Source organism: Gracilinanus agilis, chromosome 6 (genome assembly GCF_016433145.1).
Source record: "Gracilinanus agilis isolate LMUSP501 chromosome 6, AgileGrace, whole genome shotgun sequence".
Taxonomy (NCBI): Eukaryota; Metazoa; Chordata; class Mammalia; order Didelphimorphia; family Didelphidae; genus Gracilinanus; species Gracilinanus agilis.
Window position 1 is genome coordinate 277,594,759 of NC_058135.1, and position 18,313 is coordinate 277,613,071.

The window sequence follows — 18,313 nt, forward strand, 5'->3', positions numbered from 1 at the left end:
ACTGCTAATGATTACATCCCCTCCATGGTGTGGAAAGTCTTCACAAATTGTTTTTGCATTGACAAGCATGAAAAGTCTATCATCAATCTGATGAAGACTCTCAAAACATTGATAAACTAACCTTTAGATGACAAATACACAGTATGTCACCATATCCATATTGAAGCATTTCTAGCTCTATAAAACTAGCCATAATTAACCTTTCACTAATTTTATCATTTGACTATCTAGAATTACTTCAATTAAAAAATAAGATATAATGGCAAGACTGCAAAGTTGCAATGATAGTGTTACCTCACATTTGTTTTACACTTTAAAGTTTATATAACATTTTCATTATGCAGCAACCATCTGAGGTAAGTTTCTTTTGTTTTATAATAAAGGAAAGAGATACTTGGAGATTCGATAAATTTCAAAAGGCCATGAAATTAATATTGGAATATGAAATCAAACTCAACTATATTAACACTGTACAAGTCCCGTAATCTATGTGTCTCAGTTTCCTCATCCATAAATTGAGAGGATTGGACTTGGAGACCTCCAAGTCCTTTAAATAACTTTTTAAAACCATGATCCTATAACTATATGATTAAGTCTAGCACTCTTTCAAAATACTAAAATAAAATAAGAACAAAGAAAACACCTAGTATGATAAATAAGAGAAAGTAAAACAACCATGAGAACAAAAAGAGAGGTTAGAAATCAAACCAAATAGCATTAACCAAAGTAATTTAAAACAGAACATGCTAAAAACCAAAAGAGAAGGGAACAAAAATAATGCTCTTAATGTCTAGGTGAAGAGAACAATGAATCTTTAATGGTTGGATTGACAAGGGAACAGATCTTTAAAAGGGGGTGGAGTTTTAACAGGAAGATAGGAATCAGAAGGCTAGAGTGAAAATAGAGGGAGTTGATAGTGGTGGGAGTACATTAGAAGAAGAGAAAACATTTTAAAAAACATAAATGATTAAAAGTGCCCACAAATTATGTTTGGGACCAAATAGGTTATCTTGTTTGATTAAAGTCAAGAGTGGGAATAAATGATATTGAATTTAGAAAGGTAGATGTGTGTCAAAATGCAAAGGGCCTCCAATATAATAAAGGTTTGGATTTTGGTTTCACAATTTCCTAGAATGCAGGACCTCACAGGTCAGCTAGTCCAATCACCTCATCTTAAAGAGGAGGAAATGGAGAAGTTGAAATTTTAATGGCTTTGTCTACACCCTAATATTTGAACCAAACTCATCTGTCTTCAAATCCATGGCTTGCCCCACCCCTCCACCACCCATGTATCAAAAAGGGTTTTCCACCTAATCAAATAATGGAGCTCCAAGAATGCCTTTGGGAATCATTGTTCCCAACATAAAAATAAACAAGGATACTCACAAAGGAAAACAGTGCCTTAAATAAAATATGTCATATTTCATCAGTCCCCAATTAATGTGTCATCCCTAAACTCCAGAACAACTCTAATTGATTCTTTGGAGACTGAAGTGTGGGTTTCTGAGAGCCTGGGAAGGAGAGATCCCAAAGGAACCAATTGGAGATATGCTCAGGTCCAAGAGAAGATATGTCACAGCTGAAGAATAAGCAAGGAAGCAGACTGTCTGTGACCCAAGCTGTCCTCTGCCAGATTTAAGGTAAGTGGCTAGAATTAGAGACTGGCATATGGGCACCAAGTGAGCCGAATCTGATTTTACTCTTCAGACCATAGAAACAGAGATATTAGAGAAGGAGAGAAGAATTTAGAGATGATATTATCTTATTTTTTACTATATAGATGAAGAAACTAAAGATCAGAGACTTTAGGAAGGAGCTTTCTCAAGACCACATGAGTAGTAATTAGCAGAGCTTGGATTCATATGATATTAAGATCATTGATTTATAAATATTGGAGGATTTAAAGGATTTAGCCTCAACACCTCATTTTACAGTCAAGGAATATTTCCAAAAGATATTAAATAACATTTTCAAACTCACATTGGTTGTGATAGAGACAGGATTTGGAACTTGGGTTTTATCCCACCAATCAAAGGCTCTTTTTGTTACATTAGACTTTATCTTTAAAAATATTAAAGTGTTCTTTTATTAAGTGATGATGGCAACTAACATCTTTCCATTTCCTCCTCTTTAAAATGGGAAGACTCATTGTCCTGAGGTCAAACTGGCCTCAGATACTTATTAACTGTGTGAACCTGGTCAAGTCATTTAAATCTTTTGCCTCAGTTTTCTCATTGGTAAAATGAGTTTGAGAAGGAAATGAAAAAACAATCCATTATCATTGTCAAGAAAACTACAAATGGTATCACAAATGAAGCATGACTAAAAATGACTGAATAAAAACAACAAAAGGTGTTGCTATTCCCATCTTACAGATAATTCGATCAAGATTCACAGAAGTAAAATGAGCTATCTGGTGTCAGAAATGAGTGAGGTAGGATTTAATCTAGGTTCATTCTGACTTCAGGTCTAGTGTCATGTACTCTACTTCCTCTTTAGGTTTAGCACCTACAGGGGTCTAGAAGAAATTTCCTACTATTTTCCCCCCTTGGAGTATTATTAAAAAGAATAATATGCTTTTACTCATTCCACATAGCTCCTTTGTATGCTATTTCCTTGAAGTTTTAACTTTCACTTTGTCAGAATTCTACATTATTAAATAAAATAAAAACCTAGAGATCCTTATGTGAATGTGAAAGAGCTTCCTCATTCCATCACTTATTTAGGTGCTGTAATTTCCTCTTCTTTTTGGTCACTGAAAGAACTAGGTGTCAAGTTATGTATCTTTCCCTAAAAGTAAGCTGTAAGGCAAAAATATTAGATCTGAAACCTTACCCATCATCTGGGGCATGATGAATACTAGGGACATGTTCAGCCATTCCTTTTATATTCTAACCAAAATGACTTAAAGTGTACGTTCAAATCCCCACTCTCTATAGTTTCCAATATGTGAATCTTTTCCTCATTATACTAATATAGGATCATACGGTCTAGATATGATCTTGTACAATGACATCATTTGAGACATGACATAACAGTCCAGAGAAAGGCAGACATTTTTCCAAGGCAATAATTTCATAAAATAGTAGCTATAGTTTGACTTAATTTATCATTCTATGACTTTACTCTTTAATAGATAACTACCTCTTTGTACTATATTCTGTTCCTGAAGAAGAGTAAATGCACGGGCCTGGGAGACAGTAGAAATAGAATCTGGTCCTTGGTCTTCCATGATAGCTTCATGACCTTGGGAAAGTCATATGCTTATTCTCACTTTCTATTTCTTTTTCTATAAAATAAGAGAGTTCCACTAAATCATATTTATCATATCATTTTTGATAGTGTAATCCCTAAGGGTTCTCTTAGCTTGAATGCCCTAGGAGTAAAGTATTATATATTCATTGCTACTATATTTGTCAAAGAAAAAATCTTCTTAAGGATAGCCTGAGGATAAAGATCATGGAAGGCTCCTACAATTTCTTCTATAGTTTCTATAACTCATGGTCCAATACACGCTACTTCCAACATTGGGATTATTAAAAAGGATGAATGAGTATCCACCTTCAAAGGGCTTGCAGAAGCATTTCCCTTTTAAAAAAGATTACTCAAAAGTCTACTTTTTCCAGTCTTAGTCTCCTTCCTGAACCCCACTATCATCTCCTGTAAGCCATTTGGTATTTCCAACTGAATTTCTCATAAGCATCTCAAATTCAAAATGTACAAACAGATTCATTATCTTTTCCTCCCAAACTCCCCAGAACTTTGCTATTACTGTCATAGTCACCACAATACTTCTAGTCAAACAGTTTCACAACACCAATTCGTTGGATCCTTAACTTTTCACTATTACTCATTCCATGTATCAAATCAACTACCAAATAAAAGTATCACAACTAGGTGACTCAGTGGACTGAGAGTCAGGTTACAGACTGGAGGTCCTGAGTTCAAATCTGGCATTTGACACTTCCTAGCTGTATGACCATAGGCAAGTCATTTAATCCCCATTGCCTAGCTCTACTCTCTCTTCTGCCTTGGAACCAATACAATAAATGAAATCGAAGTAAGGTTTAAAAAAATCACAATATTTCCCATACATGGCATCTCCTCTCCACCCACAAACCATTCTAGTTCAAGTCCTTGGCACCTTTCACATAGATTTCCACAATTACCCCCCATCTATTTGTCCTGCTTCAGGTCACTCAGTCTGCATTCCTTCAAATCCATCCTGCACATTGCTCTTATGCCATTATGTAGCAATCTGTAACCCCCCTTCTATATTTATCTGCCATGTCCAAGTCATTCTGTGTTTGGCTGGTTGCTGCCTGCTATACATAGGTAGGTTCATGAATTCTATAGCCCACACGGCTAACACATTTTGCCTGGAATTTTGTGGGAAAGTCATCATTGTCCCTTTTTTATGTGTTGTACCACCCCTGGTAAAGCGATTATTCCAAAGGGTGGTTTTGATAATGTCAATACCCTACTCTACAAACAGCAATAGTTCCCTATTACTTCTAGGATCCAATACAAAATCTTTTGTATGGAATTTAAAACTCCACAACCTAGCTTTGTCTTATCTTACCAGTACTTTAATATATTGATCTCCCATAATCAAAGATCTAGCCATATTGGTCAAGTTGGTATTCCTCTTATTTGTTACTCTATCTTCCATCTTAATGCTTTTGTTTTCTCTGTCCCCCATGACTGCAAATTTCCATCTTAACTCCCAGCTCTTAAAAAAAAGCTTAAACTTAGCTCAAATATCCCTTTCTGTTTGAGGTTTTTCTTGGCCCTTCAGCTTCTAGGGCCTTCTCTTATGGGGTCATTTTCTCTCTGTTTTGTATTAATCCTGTATGGATGATTTTTTTTATTTGTTGTCACCCTTTCAGGAATATAAACCACTTTAAGGCAAGGATTAGTTTTGCTCATTTGTTTTTTATTTTTCCTTATATCTCCAGCATCTAGGACAGTGCCTGGCATTTAGTAAGCAAATGACAAATATTTACTGATTTTTGATCAATTAACTTCTTGATTTATGGACTGATCAATTAACACTAGCCCAGTAATTGTTCCTCACTATAACTTCGTAACTACTTTTTTAGAACTGAAAGTTAAGAAGGAAAGTTGCAGACATGGGGACAAGAGAATTCAAAAACACAAGGTAGAAGATGGATATATCAGTGTATTCTGTATGTTAGGAAAAGATACTGGCTCCAGATTCACTGAATTTGACATAATATCTTACATTACCCCCCAGTGATTACTGGTATACCTGCATGACCACAAACGAGTCATCTAACTTTCTGAGCCTTAGTTTCTTCATCTGTGAAATGATAGCATTAGAAATAAAGAAATATTTAAGGGCCTTTCCAAATTTTCAGTCATAGTCCCAAGATCTAAAAAATGAGAAAGCTTAAGTTGATCTCCAAGCTCCCACACCACAATAACAATCTGAGTTGTACTTTCCAATTCAGACATTCCATATTCTAAGGTGCCACCAAGACCTTAAATTCTCTGTTCTATGCTCTTCAATGTCTTATATTTTAGGATGTCCAGCTTCCTCCTCTGTGAAATGAAGGGAAAAGTCTAGCTAGGATTTGTATATTTAATTAGGTTTTACAAAACATTTTACATACATTATTCCATTTGATCCACAAAACAAACCTGGGAAGTGAGTGCAATTATTATACCCATTTTTACAGATGAGGAACATTTGGTATATAGGGGGTGTAATTATGGTACCCAGGGTCCCACAGATGATAAACAGCTAAAGCAAAAGTGAATTCAGGTCCTCTTGGCTGCAAGTCTAAAGCTCTATCCTCTGTGCTTCCATGTACCCCACAGAGGTCACTCCAAATCTAAATCCTAGAAACTAATAAATTCTGTGTCTCTCTTTGCTGCTTCTTTGATTCAATCAGGTTGCAACCACTATGTCTGTTGATGTGGGGAATCGAACCACCTTGAATGAGTTCATCTTAATTGGCTTTTCTGCTAACCCTCAGATGCAAGTGGTCTTCTTTGTAGTTTTTTTGTCCCTTTATTTGGTAACATTGGCTGGAAACATGACTCTTGTTGTCTTAATTAGAATTGACTCCCGTTTGCATACTCCCATGTATTTTTTCATTGGGAATTTGTCATTCTTAGACTTCTGGTATACATCAGTGTATACCCCCAAAATTCTGGCTACCTGTATATCAGAGGATAAGCGGATATCCTTAGCAGGCTGTGGTGCTCAACTTTTCTTTTCCTGTGTTGTGGCCTATACTGAGTGTTATCTTCTTGCTGCTATGTCCTATGACCGTTATGTAGCAATCTGTAACCCCCTTCTCTATTCAGCTGCCATGTCCAAGTCTCTCTGCGTTGGGTTGGTTGCTGGGTCCTATATAGGTGGCTTCATGAATGCCATCGCCCACACTGCTAACACATTTCGCCTGAAATTTTGTGGGAAAAACATCATTGACCACTTTTTCTGTGATGCCCCACCACTGGTAAAGATGTCCTGCACAGACACAAAGGTCTATGAGAAGGTGCTCCTGGGGGTGGTGGGTTTCACAGTGCTGTCTAATATACTAGCCATCCTGATCTCCTACTTCAATATCCTCCTGGCCATCCTTCGCATCTGCTCAGCTTCGGGGAGGTGGAAGGCTTTCTCCACCTGTGCTTCTCACATGATCTCTGTCATGCTCTTCTATGGGTCCCTTCTCTTCATGTACTCAAGACCCAGCTCTACCTACTCCCTGGAGAAGGACAAGTTGGCAGCTCTGTTTTACACAGTGGTGAATCCCTTGCTCAACCCTATGATCTACAGCCTCAGGAACAAGGATGTGAAGGAGGCCTTCAAGAAAGCAATTCAAAGCATCCAAACATCAAGATAACTTTTCTTCATATCCAAGGTTTCTTATAACATCCCTAAAAATAAGAGATAAATAAATCTTGTGTTTTCACAGGGAATTCTTGTTGAAATTAATTCAAATATTAGAGTTGATTATATTGATTTAAGAAATGGTTCCAAAAGGTAAATGGGTAGCCTGGTGTTAAGTAAAGAATCATGTAACAGAAGACAAGAGAACTGAGTTCTACTCTGCATTCTACTAATAGCTCCCTTGGCAATTTAGAGCAAGTAACATAACTTTGTAAGCTATAGTTTCTCTGTCTATAAAGTATTGTATTGAAATAAATCCTTAGGTCCTAATGCATTGCAAACGTTGATATTATAATTCAGCACTAACAAAATGTCAATATAATATTCTGTTTATGAGACTTTTAATGCTTCTTTTATATTTATTTAAAAAAATCTATGAGCACTTTGATCTTCTTACTAGCTGTGGCATTAATGTGTTAATCCTAGCTTGTAATAAGCCATTCACATTAATATAGATCTACCTGTCTGTAAGACCTTGGCAAGTGCCTTAACCTGGGAGTATTCTTGGCAGATGTAAAAGATTATAAAAAGCAGAAAAGGTATTGCCCTGCAATGGCATAAGGAAGATCCTTGACAAGAAGTTCTCTAGAATAAGAAATTATTTTTCCAATCCTTATTCCTATTATGTGAAATTAAAATGTTCATTGATTAAAGGAGTAAATATTAGATCAAGCACATATATTTAATTCTTTTAAAAGCTAAAAAGAAGTTAGTCCAAAAACTACTTTTCACAAGGACCTTAGTTTTTATAGCTTTTAAGTGGTAAATCATGTGCATCCATGGTCAGTCAGAAAAGATACACCAAGGAGAGATGATTAGGAGCACCAAGTGTCATGTGAAGAAAAAAATGAGAAGAGGAGAAAAAGAGAAATACTGAAAGATGGAGAGAGACAGACAGAGAAAGAGAGACACACACACAGAGAGTTATATGGAAATTATATTATGATTAAGTTCTTCTTTTGAGTTTACACTAAGTCTATTTTTCTCTTTAAGACATCAGAAATTGCCCTAAATAATTCTGAAGGAAACAAATTTCTTCACTCTTCTTTAGAGGGCTATTCAAAGAGAAATTAAATATGTCCATAATTGGACAGTGCAGACACATAAGCAATGGGTAAAAGTTGTAAAACACCAAAATTATACATCATATAAGGTAAGGAACTGTGATTACAAAAAAAAATCCCTCAAAGTAGACTGGGTTGCCTCAAGAGATGCAGGATTTCTCATCATTCTAGGTCTTCAGATTGAGCCAAATTGACAACTTATTGGGTACATTATAGTGAAGATTAATTACAGATATGAGTTGTACTAATTGTGTCCTAAATTATACATTTGCCATGAAGGTTCCTCTCAACCCTTGAAGTCTGAGGGTTGAGTATTCCAGGAAGTTTTAATTATGGAATTATTTTCTATAACCTCCCTGAACCAAAGTTGTTTTTTTTTTTAAATCTTTGGTAGAGTTTAGATGCAGAATCATCAATTTTTACAGTCTATTAAAAAGAAGTTTTCTGTCGGCTTGATTTGAGGGGAAGGAAGAAGAAAACGAAGAGTATCTTCAGAGAAATCTGTTCACTACCTGCTTGGGGAAGATTTTTTACATCATTCCTACTTACCCCTATGCACTCATCTAGCTTGTATTTCAGAGTCATCTATGGACAGGGACCCTTTTCTATGATTCTGGTTCATAGGGAACACTGAGGCTCTCTTTCCCCAAGAAGAAGAGGGGGGATTGAGAGAAATTATTTTTCATATACAATATTCATTCTTTTGTATTAGTGTAAAATACTGTGTATCTCTGTGTCTGAGATCTGGATCAGAGTCTAGTCTGCTTTATACAGTTTCTTTTTCCTTTGAAATCTGAAGGAATTTCTTCCTTTTTATAGAATTTGGGTAATAAAGGAAAGCTGGATAATAAAGGAATTGAATCACAAAATGCATTTTTGTTCCATTCAGCTTTGGGGATGGGGAGAGATGGTTAAAATGATGGTGCACCTCTTAGTTAGCTATTACCATTTAAACATGTCTTGGAATATTTAGGGGAGGAGCTGAATAATGAACTCCTGACCCAGGTCAATTTGTTCCTGGTTGCCAGAGAGTAGTGGAGGCCTACATGACTATTGGTTATGAAGCTAGCCTAATCAATAAACCTAATACAATCAATAAGCTTATATTCATTTCCAAAAATCAGCCTCTCAAGATAATTTTAATCATAGTAGTTTAGCTACTTGAAACCTGATTTCTTCCTTCTTTCTTTTTCTCATCTCAAAGGACACGCATATGCATAAAAACAAAAGACAATGTTATTATTAAAAATGATGAAGGCCGAGATTAAAAGGGAAAATAATATTTTAATAAAGCCATGCTGATAGAGATAAATTATTAGACCACGTGCCTATAAGAACTCAAACTGTCGCATCGGTCAATTCACATTTCATACCTTCGCGCGCTCAGGTAACCAAAGAGAACAAGTTCAAAGCCTCTTCCCAATATTTAAAGCCATCCCTCACCCTGAAGATGTCATCTAAAACAGGAAACCCATTGGACCACAGGAAATGTAGTACCAAGGTCCCCCACATGTCCACAGGAACTTTGTCAAACACTATATATCATGAGTCTCAATCCTTCCAAATAAAACCCCAGTACTTTTAAATAACACATTACCACCCTGAGATCCAGTGAAAAAGACTGGTCTTTTTTGGTGAATCTTAAACCAAAAGAAATGAGGATAATCATATAATCATAATATAGATTAATCATATAATCATATAATAGATTAATCATATAATCATAATATATATTAAAATTCAGACATTATGATTATAAAAATTTAACACACACACCCATGAGGGAAATTTTAAATGACACATTACTCCCTTAAAGAGGTCAGCCAAGGATGCATGGCTGAGTGAGTCAAGGGGGTTGCATGAAATCAATTGGCAAAAGAAATAATAAAAAATAAAAAAGAATTATAGGCCCAATAAAAGTGATTTAAGCAGTTTGCAATTACTCATTCAGGGCCAGGACTTATAGAAAATTGCCATTCTCTCTATATATAGAGAGAGAAATAAGGGAAACGTCTCTCTCTGGTCTGATTCGCCTTCAACTTCTCAGGGAATGAGCCAATAAATAACCAATATTAGGTGCTTTACTAGCAATCTAAGTTAAAGGGGACCCCTGTCCTCTAAAGAATTAGAAAAGACTATGACTCCAGAACTTAAACCCCAGTTTCAAGCCCTTCAGTATTGGCATAGACTTCTGCAATGCATGCAGATTCTCAGTCAAGTCTCCAAGACCATGTGGCTCTTGTTAGCACTTCTCCTGGAATCAGATAGTGAGGCATTAATCACAGTCCCATAGCATTTAACAATATATGGCAGGTTCCCAAAGTCTAAGGCTCTTCAGGTATCCATCATTATAGCAAATATATATTTGCTTAAAGCTTATATCACTGTAAAATCAAAATAAAGGATAAATAATGATTATATATGTACTTCCTGTATGAGATGAGAAAAAGGAAAAATCAATTGCTCTAATTAAATAAAATAATGTTTTAAAATAAAAAAATATACATATATAGCTTAGAACTAGTGAAGGGTTTTTACCCCAAAATGAGATCCATTTTCTGTAAATGTAAATGGGTCTTACAAAATAGCAAATTCACAATGCACATTCAAATAGAGTACCATAATTTCTAATAACACATTTTAAATCAATAAACAATGATGTTTAAACATCATATACTCGTTACAAATTTCAAACATTGACTAAGATATTTTCTCAACAAACTCTGTTACTGCCTCCATAGCAAAATCTGATATTAAAAAAAACCTTCTGGTCTAAATTATCCTCAGGAATTCTAGCTCCTTCTGATAAAAGCAGGCTAAAACCTAGAGACTAACATACAGGAGCTCTCCTGGCTTCCTGTTTAAAAAAAATTAAGACAACAATTCTTCACAATAAAATATATAAAAGCTTATCCTTTAAGACAACAATTCCTTAAAATAAATACATAAAAACCTTATCATTTATACAGAAGGGGCTAGGACATAAAGTACATTTTTAAAAGACCTCTCATAAAATTATAATTTAAATCTCAAAGCAGGCAAAACCTCCAAGGTTGTACAAAATTAAGGCAATTTGCAACTTTAAAAATGTGTAAGATGTTCAAATGGTAGGGGAACAGCATTGTTTTGATTATAGTAAAACCTTAAATAAATTAGGAAATACAATATGAGTACCTCATAACAAGCTAGTCAGAAACCTCTTACCAGTTCTCATTGATTTTTCTATCATTATTTGGGAGTTACAATAAAATCATAAATGGAAACTTAATTAGCTTAAAATGATTCAGTGCAACAGGAAAATCAGCAAAAAAACAACAAATTAATTCCCAAAACCAATCAGCAAAATACAGTAAGGTAAAGAGTCTGTTTAAAAACAGAAATAAAAGTCATTCAGTTCCAAGGTTTAAAAGTCCACTCCTGGTTCAATTTAAGGTTCTTCTGATTGAGTTCTGCTGAGCTTAAGGGGTTTTTAAAGTTCAAAGTTCTAAGTAGGTATGAGTTTGAATTTCTTCCCCTGAGTTTTAGTTTAATAATTGCAAGAAAGTTTGTAATTTTACTTCCTGTTTGAAGTGTAAATACTGGCGTGCCCACATGGAAGCATGGGCTCTGGGCTAGAGAAAAGCTTAGGTTAGTATTTAGAAAATCCCACGTGAAGAGATTGTGGACAGGGGTGCCTGGTGGAGGACAAGAATGGAGTAAAAAGCATCTTTCAGGGTAAGAGTCAGTATTTAGAGAGCAGGGAGGGGCAATACTTAACAAATAGGCAGTCTCTGGAGAGGTGGTAAGTCAAAGAGGCCAGGACTGTAGTGGCAGTGGCAGGCAGAGTCACTCCTCCGGAAATCTCAGGACTTGGTAGGCAGGGGGTCTGCAGAAGCAGTGAGTCTGGAAAAGAGGTGCAGATCACAGGCACTGGGGCACTGGCATTGTGGGGCAGCAGGAAACCCAGCATTCAATCACTGTCAGTAGGGGCCACCAGGCAGGAACGTGAGGCAGTGGTCTGTACTGGCGGGCCAGGCAGGAATGGAGTCCAGGTCAGGATTAGGAAAATCGGCGGAGACAGCAGCAGAAAACCCAGCAGTCCATCAGTGTAGGTAGGGGCCACCAGGACCCGGGCATTGGGCAAAAGAATTCTCAGTCCAGCAGCAATTAATACCATTGTCCCTCTTCCCTGTAAAGCAGCCTGGAGGCTGGGGAGAATAGGGAGAGGATTGGGCGAGAAAAAAGAGCATTTCTAAGACTGCGGGTCCCAGAGCCACATGGTGTTTTAGTCTATCTAAAATATTTAGAGTCCTGGGGGCAGCTGGGTAGCTCAGTGGAGTGAGAGTCAGGCCTAGAGACAGGAGGTCCTAGGTTCAAACCTGGCCTCAAACACTTCCCAGCTCTATGACCCTGGGCAAGTCACTTGACCCCCATTGCCCACCCTTACCAATCTTCCACCTATGAGACAATACACCAAAGTACAAGGGTTTAAAAAAAAATTTAGAGTCCATCTCCTCACGTGGTTGGCCAAACTGTTATTATTTAAAATGATGAAGGCCAAGATTAAAAGGCAAAATAGTATTTTAATAAAAGCCATGCTGATAGATATAAATCATTAGACCACGCGCCTGTAAGAATTCAAACTGCTGCATCAGTCAATTCACATTTCGTACCTTCATGTGCTCAGGTAACCAAAGAGAGCAAGTTCAAAGCTACTTCTCAATATTTAAAGCCATCCCTCACCCTGAAGATATCATCTAAAACAGGAAACCCGTTGGACCACGGGAAATGTAGTACCAAGGTCCCCCACATGTCCACAGGAACTTTGTCAAACACTACATATCTTGAGTCTCAATCCTTCCAAATAGAACCCCAGTACTTTTAAATAACACAACAAATAATTCACAAGTTGTAAAAAATTGAAATTAACCTAATTCCTCCACCCCTCCACCACCCACTGTATCAAGAGGAGCTTTCCATCTAATCAAATAATGGAGTGCCAGGAATGCCTTTGGGAATCATTGTTCCCAACATAAAAATAAACAAGGATACTCACAAAGGAAAAGGGTACCTTAAATAAAATTTGTCAAATTTCATCAGTCCCCAATTAATGTGTCATCCCTAAACTCCAGAACAACTCTAATTGATTCTTTGGAGACTGAAGTGTAGGTTTCCGAGAGCCTGGGATGGAGAGGTCCCAAAGGAACCAATTGGAGATATGCTCAGGTCCAAGGACAAGATATGTCACAGCTGAAGAACAAGTAAGGAAGCAGACTGCCTGTACCCCAAGCTGTCCTCTCCCAGACTTAAGGTAAGTGGCTAGAACTAGAGTCTGGAATATGGGCACCAAGTGAGCAGGATCTGATTTTACTCTTAGGACCATAGCAGCAGAGATATTAGTGAAGGAAAGAATTTAGAGATGATATTATCTTATTTTTTACTATATAGATGAAGAAACTATGCATCACAGCCTTTGGGAAGGAGCTTCTCCTAGTAGTAAATAGCAGAACCTGGATTCTTATCATATTAAAATGATCTTTGACAGAAATGAATTTCAAAGCAGCCCCTCGTTTTACAGTTAAGAAATGATTCCTAAAGACATTAAATAATATATTCAAGCTCACATTGGTTGTGGCAGACAGCATTTGAACCTACATCTCATCCCTCCAAATAAAGTGCTCTTTTTTATCACAACAGACTCTCTTTAACAATGATTTATTATTCTTGTATGAAGCAATGATGACAACTAACATTTTTACGTTTCTTCCTCTTTAAATAATCTTCCTGAGTTGAAACTGATTTCATATATGTACTAGCTGTGTGAACCTGGACAAGTTACTTAAATATGTTGCCTCAGTTTTCTTATCTGTAAAATGAGATGGAGAAGGAAATGAAAAACCAATCCAGTGTATTTCCCAAGCAAACCACAAATAGAATCACAAAGAATATAATATGACATAAAAATGACTTAATAAAAATAACAAAAGATGATACTACTCCCATTTTACAGAAAACACAATCAAGGTTAGCAGAAGTAAAATGATTAGTATCAAAATTGAACTAGGGAAATTTTAATCTAGGCTTGTTTTGGCTTCAGGTCTAATGTCATTTCCATGACATGTTTTTTCCTCTTTAGATTTAGGACCTGTCTGGCCTGGAAGGTTTCAAAAAGAAATTTACCACCACGTTTTTTTTTTCTTAGAGTAGTGCTGTTATGAGGTACAACCAGATGTTGTGGGGTACAATGATGAACCCCTGGGTTCGGGAAGGATACCTTTTGCAAGAATAAGACTCCAAATTTAGCTTAAAAGTAAAAAGAGAAATTTATTAATTTGGATATTATTAATTTGGATATAATGTTGAGAATGGCCAGGAGAATAGCAAGGTGGGATGGCAATGTGGAATAGCATGGTGGAATAGCTAGATGGGGAACTGTCCCTTGAGGGATGAGGGGCAGCATGGATGGAAAAGCTATCTCCCTCAGTTATGGCATGAGTGGAACAACCCTAGGGGTTGCTCCCAGAATGCTTCAGTTCAGGGTTTTTTAAATATTCTTTACAACAGTGGAACTGTGACTCTAGTATGGCAACCACTCAAGCATTTGGTGGGGGTGTTCAGGCATCTGACTGTGTCTGCCTGAAGACATAGGGGGTGACCCTCATAGTTCAGAAGATAGATAGATGTCTGAGGTACAACTTGATGATATCAAGTTATAGCCTGAAGGTGTATCTCCAAATCATTTCAAATTAAAGGACAATTGCTTTACTTGCTAATACTGTCCCAGACACCACCATTCTTTTAGTCAGTTTCAAAGCATTGGTTGGTGTGATCCTTAACTCTTCACTAATACTCATTACATGTATCCAATCAAATACCAAATAAAAATGCTACTGGGGGCAGCTAGGTGACTCAGTGGACTGAGAGCCAGGTTAGAGACTAGAGGTCTTGAGTTCAAGTCTGGACTTTGATATTGCCTAGTTGTGTGACCCTGGGCAAGTCATTTAACTCCCATTGCCTAGCCCTAATCACTTGGAACCAACAAATTGTACTGATTCTTAGAAAGTAAGGATTTTTTAAAATATGACATTTCTTTTCTCTACCCCAAACCTACTGTACTTCTGTACTTCAAGTCCTTAGCACCTTTTACATGGGCTACCACAATATGTCCCTGATTGATTGTCCTGCCTCAGGTCTATCAATCTGTGCCCCCTGAAATCCATCTTGTACATTGCTGTCAAAGTGATTGTCCCAAAGAATAGATCTGATAATGTCAGTACTCTGCTCTACAAAAGGTAACAATTTCCTATTACTTCTAGGATCTAATATACAATATTGTATATAGAATTTGAAATTCTTCACAATCTAGCTTCATCTTATCTTTCCAGTCCTTTAATACACTGATCTCCCATAATTTAAGGTCAAGCCATATTGATCTATTTGGTATTCCTCTTAAATGATGTTCTGTCTTCCAACTTTATGTTTTTGCACTCTCCCTTCCCCATGGCTGCAAATTTCCATCTTAACTTCCAGCTCTACGAAAAGAAAAAAAAATCTCCCTTTTCAACTGAGTTCAAATAATCCCTCCTGTACAGCCTTGCTAAGCCCTTCACTTACAAGGGCCTTTTTTTCTAAGGCTATTTTCCATCTGTTTTGCATTAGAAATAAAGAAATATTTAAGGGCCTTTCCATATTTTCAGTCATAATCCCAAGATCTAGAAAATGAGAAAGCTTAAGTTGATGATCTCCAAGCTCCCACACCCACTCTGACAATCTGAGTTGTACTTTCTAATTCAGACATTCCATATTCTAAGGTGCCACCGAGACTTTAAATTCTCTGTTCTATGCTCTTCAGTGTCTTACATTTTAGGATGTCCAGCTTCCTCCTCTGTGAAATGAAGGGAAAAGCCTAGTTAGGATTTATATATTGCATTAAGTTTTACAAAAGATTTTGCATATAGTATGCCATTTGAACCACACAACAGTTCTGGGAGGTGAGTGCTATTATAATACACTTTTTTACAGATGAGAAACATATGGGATATAGGCACTGTAAGTGTGGTACCCAGGGTCCCACAAATGATAAACAGATGAAGCAGAATTCGAATTCAGGTCTTCTCGGCTGCAAGTCTAAAACTCTATCCTCTGTGCTTCCATGTACCCCACAGAGGTTACTCCAAATCTAAATCCTAGAAACTAACAAATTCTGTATCTCTCTTTGTTGTTTCTTTGATTCAATCAGGTTGCAACCACTATGTCTGTTGATGTGGGGAATCGAACCACCTTGAATGAGTTCATCTTAGTTGGCTTCTCTGCTGACCCCCAAATGCAAGTGGTCTTCTTTGTAGTTTTTTTGTCCCTTTATTTGGTAACGTTGGCTGGAAATATGACTCTTGTTGTCTTAATTAAAAATGACTCCCGTTTGCATACTCCCATGTATTTTTTCATTGGGAATCTGTCATTCTTAGACTTCTGGTATACATCTGTGTATATTCCCAAAATTCTGGCTACCTGTATATCAGAAGATAAGCGGATATCCTTAGCAGGCTGTGGTGCTCAATTTTTCTTTTCTGCTGTTGTGGCCTATACTGAGTGTTATCTTCTTGCTGCTATGTCCTATGACCGTTATGTAGCCATCTGTAACCCCCTTCTCTATTCAGCCACCATGTCCAAGCCTCTCTGTGTTGGACTGGTTGCAGGGTCCTATATAGGTGGGGTTTTGAATGGCACAGTCCACACTGCTAACACATTTCGCCTGAAATTTTGTGGGAAAAACATCATTGACCACTTTTTCTGTGATGCCCCACCACTGGTAAAGATGTCCTGCACAGACACAAAGGTCTATGAGAAGGTGCTCCTGGGGGTGGTGGGTTTCACAGTGCTGTCTAATATACTAGCCATCCTGATCTCCTACTTCAATATCCTCCTGGCCATCCTTCGCATCCGCTCAGCTTCGGGGAGGTGGAAGGCTTTCTCCACCTGTGCTTCTCACATGATCTCTGTCATGCTCTTTTATGGGTCCCTTCTCTTCATGTACTCAAGACCCAGCTCTACCTACTCCCTGGAGAAGGACAAGTTGGCGGCTCTGTTTTACACAGTGGTGAATCCCTTGCTCAACCCTATGATCTACAGCCTCAGGAACAAGGATGTGAAGGAGGCCTTCAAGAAAGCAATTCAAAGNAGAGAGAGAGAGAGAGAGAGAGAGAGAGAGAGAGAGAGAGGCTATTGAAAACAGGGTGGTATATTTTGAAATTGAAGCAGTTTCAGGAAGATAAGACAAAACAATTGTGGAGACAAAAAGAAAGTGCCTTTTTTAGTCTCTATTGTAATGAGTGAATCTTTTACAGAATTAATTTCATTATACGGGTCAGTTTTCAGAAACAGCTAGTAGCAAAGTTGATAGACTGTTGGATTTTGGAATCTGTAGTCAGGATAGACAAGAATTCAAATCATCCTCATTCACTAGCTGTGTGGCCTTGAATAAGTCACCTCAATTCTGTCTGCCTAAGTTTTCTCAAATGGTAAATTGAAGCTAATGATAGCATTTATGCCGCAGAGTTATTTGAGAATAAAATGAAATAATTACACTGTTGCCATTCAGTCATTTATCCAAGTCCAACTCTTGTGACCCTGTGAATCATACTATCCATAAATTTTCTTGGTAAAGATTACAGTGGGGTTTGCCATTTTCTTCATTATGAGATTAAGGTAAGCAGAGGTTAAGTGACTTGCCCAGGATCTCATAGCTAGTAAGTGTCTTGACCTGAATTTGGGTTTAGATCTCCTTGACTCCAGGACCAGGACTCTATCCTTTGAATAATCTAGCTACCTCAGTATTTGCATAACACTGTAAATCTTAAAGTTATAGAGAAGAGATATTATGACTGAGTTCTTGTATTCAAGTTTACCCATAAAAGAATTGAATGTGTCCATATACGGATAATGCAGATACATAAGCAAAGAGTTAAACTTGTAAAGCATCAGAATTAGACATAATATCTGCTGGGCAAATGTGCTTACAATAAAAATTCCCTCAAAGTAGACTGGATTGCCTCAAGAGATACTGAATTCCTCATCCTTATAGGTCTTCAGATTGTGACAGAGGGATCTCTTATTAGGTACATTATAGTGAACATTACTTCCAGATATGTGTTGTACTAGTTGTATCCTAAATTACACATTTGCCATGAAGGTTCTTCTCAACTCTTAAAGTTTGTGGGTCAAGGATTTTAGGATATTTTGGCTTTGAAATTATGGAATTATTTTCTATAACCTCCCTGGACCCAAGTTTCTTTTTTAATTTTTAGTTAAGTTTAAATCTAAAGCTATGTATTTTATTGAATACACTTAA

General features: G+C 37.1%; 2 protein-coding genes across 2 annotated transcripts; both read left to right on the forward strand.

Annotated features, from left to right (window-relative positions):
* Nucleotides 1–338: 338 nt before the first annotated feature.
* Nucleotides 339–6,875, forward strand: LOC123252671 (olfactory receptor 9G4-like). Its single transcript, XM_044681938.1, has 2 exons — nt 339–356; nt 5,919–6,875. The coding sequence occupies exons 1-2, from the start codon at nt 339–341 to the stop codon at nt 6,873–6,875; spliced, it is 975 nt and encodes a 324-aa protein (XP_044537873.1).
* A 6,276-nt stretch (nt 6,876–13,151) lies between these two features.
* Nucleotides 13,152–17,191, forward strand: LOC123252673 (olfactory receptor 9G4-like). Its single transcript, XM_044681939.1, has 2 exons — nt 13,152–13,226; nt 16,205–17,191. Exons 1-2 carry the CDS (start codon nt 13,152–13,154, stop codon nt 17,189–17,191), a joined length of 1,062 nt encoding a protein of 353 aa, XP_044537874.1.
* The last annotated feature ends 1,122 nt before the right edge of the window (nt 17,192–18,313 follow it).